This window comes from Natator depressus, chromosome 6, assembly GCF_965152275.1.
Source record: "Natator depressus isolate rNatDep1 chromosome 6, rNatDep2.hap1, whole genome shotgun sequence".
Taxonomy (NCBI): Eukaryota; Metazoa; Chordata; order Testudines; family Cheloniidae; genus Natator; species Natator depressus.
This window is the reverse complement of record NC_134239.1, coordinates 90,642,437-90,649,371: the sequence shown is the minus strand read 5'-3', so window position 1 is coordinate 90,649,371 and position 6,935 is coordinate 90,642,437. Positions and strand designations below refer to the sequence as shown.

The 6,935-nt window shown below is 42.7% G+C and overlaps 1 protein-coding gene across 1 annotated transcript in view; it reads right to left on the bottom strand.

Annotated features, from left to right (window-relative positions):
• Positions 1 to 1,008: 1,008 nt before the first annotated feature.
• LRRC74A (leucine rich repeat containing 74A) overlaps positions 1,009 to 6,935 on the bottom strand; it is a 29,335-nt gene continuing 23,408 nt past the window's right edge. Inside the window, 2 exon segments of the mRNA XM_074957125.1 lie at positions 1,009 to 1,277; positions 1,280 to 1,632. Of these exon segments, the coding sequence (XP_074813226.1) occupies positions 1,009 to 1,277; positions 1,280 to 1,632 (622 nt within the window).

Here is a 6,935-nt window from a genome sequence, read left to right as displayed (position 1 = left end):
CTGGCACAAGCCACTGCCAGAAGACAGGATCCTGGGCTAGATGAACCATTGGTCTGACCCAGCATGGCCAGTCTGATGTTCTTTGCAACCACAAGGGCTACAGACCAGTTTTTTAATGCCAGTTTAAATTTTGCAGTTTTGTGACTCCCCTCACAATGAAAGCATCTTTGGGCCCCAGCCTCGGTCTCAGTCCCAAGGTTGAGAACCACTAATACATTTCACTGTTAGGAAGTTTGCACTGCTATGTACCTTAAATTTTCTTTTTCTTGACTGCATCCCATTACTCATTGTTACATCCAGTAGGAGTGTTCTGAACAATCCCTGTCCTTAATCGGGGAGCAAGGAGAGCACATTGAAGGTACCCTCATTCCCACCAAATGAGCACATGCAGGGCACCCACATCCCAACCAACAATCACATCCACTTGAGGTACCTGAAATCACCTAGCATTCAAGGGGAGCACACCCAGGACACTCCTAACCATCCAGCACTCTAACCCAGGGAGCACTGTAATCCAAGGCACTGTCACTACAACACTCTAACAGGGGAGCAAACCCAGGGTACCAACAGCTCACCCAGCACTTGAGATTGTGAAGCATGCTTACCTATTCCATCTAACTTGTTCATCAAAGCATTTACACTGTGCTCATCACAGTGGTATCTGACTGCCTGAACCTCAGGTTCACCTTTGTTTTGTCATCACTTCAGCTTCCAGGTGACCGTGAGCTAGAATGTGGAGTTCCACTGTCCCTTACGATGCTGGGTATTATTTCCCCTCACCTGAGTGTGTGAGAGGTGTGAATTTTAGTAGCTTGCATTTGGTTAGGTAGGGCATTTCTGTAGCACAGCACAGATGAACTGCAGTGAAAAGGGGATAAAAGAAAGGGGATGGGTTTGTTATCAGGAAATAAACCACACACATCCCTATGTACTATCACCCGCTGAGACCCCCATCACCACTTCCCTGAACCCTTGTTGGGCTGGTCATTTTCCATCACCTCAGTATTGTCATTTGGATGACTTAGCACTGTGCCCATGCTTCTGTGGTGATAAGGCAGCATGGCAGTTCCTGGCCAAGTAGTGGGACTCATGAACAGAACTTCTGGTCTCCCGTGGCATCACCCTGTAAGAAGTGGCATTGTCACTAGACTGGGCCTTGGAGTATGTTTCCAGGTCAGAGGTTGCTATGCTGTACTGGGAGTGGGTTTGGGCTTCTGAGATGCTGAGCTTGGGCTGGGAGTAGAATTTCACTTCCAGGTCAGAGGTTGAATGCCCCATGAGGCAGAATGTGGTTCACTCTGGGACAGCTGATGGTTGGAGGGGCCCTTTTGCTCACTGAATGCTGGCACAGCAGAGTTCTGGCTGCTTGTGGATTCCCTGGTGGTGGCTGGTTGGCACCATGAGCTGAGAGAAGTGGTTGAAAAGTGGGCAGGGTCAGACATGGGCAGTGCCAGTGGCTTCTTGCCAGAGCACATCACCAGGGAACTGCGTGATGTGACCATTTCCACAGCACTTTTGAAAGTCTGCAGCACTCGCTCACTCTTGTGCTTCTCCTTCTTCTGCCGTGACTCTTTCCTCCTTAGCTGACACCACTGGTCTCGTACCATCTGCTTCTGTGTGTCCACTAGGCTCCTATGCAGCAAGAGATAGTGAAGAAGGGGGGACAGAGAAAATAGGAAGTAAACAGACAGTTACTGTGGTTGTAGGACATCCATCTGTTCCCTCAGGAAGCAAAGCTCTACAGTTAATCAGGGCAACTTGCTGCTCCCTATTGCCTGGGTCCATTCTCTGTTCTGACCAGAGGCAGGAGGCTCTACATGCTGATGAGCCCAAAACACTATCTTGGATTCATCTTCTCATGCTTTGACTGCCTTTGAGTCATACACTGTCAAGATCTTGCAGAGGCTGACCCCACGCATCGGAGAGGGTCAGTGTACTGTAGCCTATGCTCTCTGTGCAGTGCAGTGTGGAGGCACAGGCAAGCGCTGTGGGATTCTGTCTGGACTGGAGCTAGGTGAAATTTTTCAGATGAAACTTTTTTTCACCAAAGGCAGACTCTGATTGACCAAAACATTTTGTGAATTTGTGTTGAACTGGCTGACTTGTTTCAGTTAAAAAAAAATCCCCAAAAAGTCCAAAAATGTTTTTACTTTTTGATTTGAAACAACTTTTTGTTTAGAATTTTATTTAAAAGTTGTTATAAGTTAAAAAAAATTGAGAATAAAACATTTCATTTGGGGTCAAACTGAACTTTTTAAGAATTGTTTTGTTTAAAAAAAATTGTTTTGGGTCAATACAAAATTATTTTTTTTCTGGTTTACTCACCAAACTGACAAATCAATTAGTTATCCACACAGCTCTAGTATGGATAGTCTCCGCAGCAGGTAGCTAACTGTAAGTGAAAGTCACTCTGGATAAGCAATGTAATGATATCAGAGCATGGGCGGTGATTTCAACCTGCTCCTACTAGACACACTTTACAACCAGACAATTTTCTGGGGAAGTTTTGGTACACTGGATAAACTGGTAATGTGGAGCTCAAAATTTAATTTAATGCAGAGAAGCCAGAAGAAAATGAAAGCTAGTATAACTGTCCTAAAGACTCTAGCCCTCAGGTGGTCAGGGGAGGGCCACAAATGCAAGAAATTAGCAGAGATTGTGGTAAACCCTCTTCCCACTTCCTGTAGTTCAGTCTGCCCACAAATATTTCCCCATCATAGTCCTGAAGATCATCTTTGCTTAGAAAAGTTAGAGATGTAAATTATCTATCATGTCCCATCTAGTCTATCCTAGTGGGAGCAGAGCCAGATTCTTCCCTGAAGACTATTCTGTTCTAGAGCTTAATTCAGACCTAGTTCTAAATAACCCAAGTAATGGACCTGGGCTTTCTCTTGGCAAGGATACTACTCCATAATCTGAAATTTCACCCTTAGGAAATGTTTCCTGCAAATCACCATATAGTTTCCTTTTTAGAAGAAACATCTGTGACGTTGCACCCCATAATACTTTATGGAAATATGCTTATGAAAGTAAATATGACATAACTGGAATATGTTTTATGCTAGATATGCTATGTAACATATCTCTGCAAAGGTTATGATCTACTGGATATATTCATCCTATTTGTATGCATGTATCATTTTTGTATTCGAAGCTATGAATATTGGCTATGTTCTTGTTTTATTTTAAGTAGCCTCAGTGAAGCAGCTGGTCAGCTTCCTGAGAAAAGACTATTCTCAGTAAGTGCCCAATCAAGAAACACTTAAGCTAACAATGAACTTAGAGACGCCAATCCACATCTGAGCTTTCCCAGGAATGTGGCCTGGCTAGTAAGGAACTCAGTCATGCATGGACATGTGACTTGCCCATGTGACTCCAAAACTCCATCTTGAAACTGGATTCTGGGTAGGCAAGAGGAGGGGGTCTCCACCCACAAGAGAAAGTCTATTTAAGCCCCTGGGAGACTCCTCCATTTGGTCTTCAGCTGGCTCAAGAGATAGCCTCTCCACCCCCAAAGGATACCTGAAAGAAACTGGAAAAAAGGACAGTAACCACAGGGGTATGAGTGATTGCTGGACCCAGACTAGAAAGAGGTTAGTCTGTAAGAGAAGCTTACTGGAACATCCCTGAAGGTGAGATTTCAGCTGTAATCACTTTCTTACTGTATTAGGCATAGACTTGCATGTTTTATTTTATTTTGTTTGGTAATGTACCTTGTTCTGTCTGTTGGAACCACTTAAATCCTACTTTTTGTATTTAATAAAATCACTTTTTACTTATTAATTAATCCAGAGTATGTATTAATATTGGGGGGGGGGAGGAGGGAGAAACAGCTGTGCATATCTCTCTATCAGTGTTATAGAGGGTAAACAATTTATGAGTTTATGCGGTATAAGCTTTATATAGGGTAAAACGGATTTATTTGGGGTTTGGACCCCATTGGGAGCTGGGCATCTGAAAGTTGGAGACAGGAACACTTCTTAAGCTGTTTTCAGTTAAGCCTGAAGCATGTGGGGGATGTTGTTGAAATCTGGGTCTGTGTTTGTAGCAGACTAGTGTGTCTGGCTCAAACCAGGCAGGGCACTGAAGTCCCAAGCTGCCAGGGAAAACAGGCTCAGAGGTAGTCTCGGCACATCAGTTGGCAGTCCCAAGGCGGTTTCTGTGATTCAATCTGTCACAACATCATCATTTTAAAAAATAGAAATAAAAACCACACCTTCTGTCTGAAACAGTTTTAACCAGGGGTTGGCAATGTGTCCATACATGGACACAAGTGTCCATGGTAAAAAATTTTGAGGTCAGTGGGGGGCGCTCACCTCGGGTGGCTCCCCACAAGTGGCTCCCTGACCCTGCTGTTGCTGGCAGAGGCATGGATAGGCAGCTCTGCCCGCTGCCTCCGTCCCCCGTCCCCGAGCGTTGACTTTGCGTCTCCCAGCAATTTGGCCGGGAACTGTGGCCAATGGGAGCGAGGCGGGGGCGGAGCCTGCAGACGGAGGCAGTGTGCCTGCAGAGCTGCCTGGCCACTCCTCCACCAGCAACAGCAGGGATGGGGAGCTGCCCGAGGTGAATTTAGAGTGAGGATTGTGCAGCTTTAGTCACACATTTCTCCATGAAGCTCAGTTGGATAGTTGGGTTTGGATGGGATTAATGCTAAATATGCATTTTTAAAAATGCTTGAATTGATTTTTAAACGAGAAAATAAGTTAGAATGTAATTGTGTTGTTAAAATAAGGAAAAGGAATCACATCACCTGTAAAGAGTCTGGTATGTCTAAGTTTGCTGCTTGCAGATGCTATAGCACTAAGAATTGTCTTCAGCACTTAGAGCCTGACCCCAAAGCCCCTTGAAGTTTATGGAAGGTTACCCATTGATTTTAGTGGACTTTGGATCAGGTCCTAAGTGAACTCAATAGAAACCAGTTTCTGCTCGGTTGTAAATAATGATTCAATAACCCAAGGGCAACTTTAGACTATACACATTAAATATTATTTTGATTAACATTCAACGATGAAATTCTTTTCCTTATCCAGCCTTAAAAAACAAGTGGAAATTGGTTTGCAATTTCTGGTGCTGGGCTCCAAAGTTTAACCAGTCGTGTTAACTTTCATTGGTTTCATGGTTCCCACCCAAAAAACTCAGGAATGCAGATTTTCATTAGAAAAACTTTGGGCCCAATTCTGCCAACATTTACTCGTGAGTAATTTTACTCATTTGTGTAGTTCCATTTAATTCAACATGAGTAAAATTATTTGCAGGCTGGTTTCCAGGATTATTATTATTTATTACTTGTATTATTCTATGGCTAGGGTGCCACACACCAGATCTCCATTAAGCCTTTTTTCTTTTCTAATACAGCTCACCACTTCATCTACAATCAGAACCCCGTTCTACGTAAGCTTTCAGAAGACTGCACTGTGCTAAACAGGGTAGCTTCCTTTGAACTCACAGCCTTTTGCGATTGGCAATTTTAGATAAACCGCTAACATCATTTGAATACAGAATATTAAATATTAAAAGCTAGCAATTGTATTTTTCTAGCTGTCCCTTCCTCTGCCATGATGTATATGTATTTCTAACAAACAATTCATCACTATTGTGTCATTTCAGGAAGAAAGCCAAGTAACTACGCAATTAATCCAGTAATAAAATAATTTATATAACAAATTATACATTGAATACATCCAGGCTCTTGCTATGCCTTGAAACAGATCTTGAAGTCACAGAGGAGAGTAATTGCTTATTTTAAATAATAATACTTTTTACTTGTACAGCACCTTTCAGCTAAAAATCTCAATGAATTTATTATTATTATTATTGTTATTATTATTATTAGCTAGCTAGCTAGGTTACTGGTTTTTTTCAGTGTGGAAAATTATGTGCGCTATTTTACGGATTGAATGATTGAATGACATAACCCCCCGCCAATGTCCGTCACTAAGTCCGGTAATTTTGTCAAGTGTCTGTCGCACAACATGGTGGTGCTGACCTCTAGTCTTACCTAGTTTTATTATAAGTGACCCATAAAATTCCTAGAAATGAAAGAGTAAAATAAATATTTTCTCTGTGATTTCAGATTGTTTATTTTGTGCATTTGACTGCACTATGGGTACAGTCAATTTCACTGATTCTCTGTATAGTCAATCAGGGTCTGAGCCTGCAGCCATTTACTGCCAGGCCTAGTGATTACTACTCTAAGTAGCAACATGGGCCTGGTTCTCTGCTGCCCTGTATCTATGCAATCATTTACACCTGTGCAAACTGAATGTGAAGCGGGTGTAACATACTATAAAATCACCATGCTAGCATTCTATCACCTCCTCTACCCCCACTTTGCATTCAGTTTGTATAGACTGTAAACTCTTTGGGTCAGGGACTGTATTTTTGTTCTGTGTTTGTACAGCACCTAACATAGTTGGGTCCTGGTTCATGACTGGGACTTCCTGGCACTATGATGACGATGATTAGTAATAATAATAATAATTAATTAATAAAAGTGTAGGGCAGCAGAGGATCAGGTCCACTGATTTCAAGCGGTCCTACTCATGCTACCTTGCACTAGGCCTGGCAGTAACTGCTTGAAGGATTGGTTCCTTTAATTTGTCAGTTTGCGTTGTCATTTGTGTGGATCTTTCACACAGCAACAGAGGAGAGATGAGGCTTTCAGTTCATTAGCTACAAGGTTGTTCTTGTAACACAAGAACCAGCGGTCACCCAATGAAATTAATAGGCAGCAGGCTAAAAACAAACAAAAGGAAGTACTTCGTCACACAACGCACAGTCAACTTGTAGAACTCATTGTCAGGGGATGCTGTGAAGGCCAAAACTGTTACTGGGTTAAAAAAAAATTAGATAATTTCATGGAGGATAGGTCCACCCATGCATAGGTGCCGACTCTGTGGGTGCTCCGGGGCTGGAGCACCCATGGGGAAAAATTG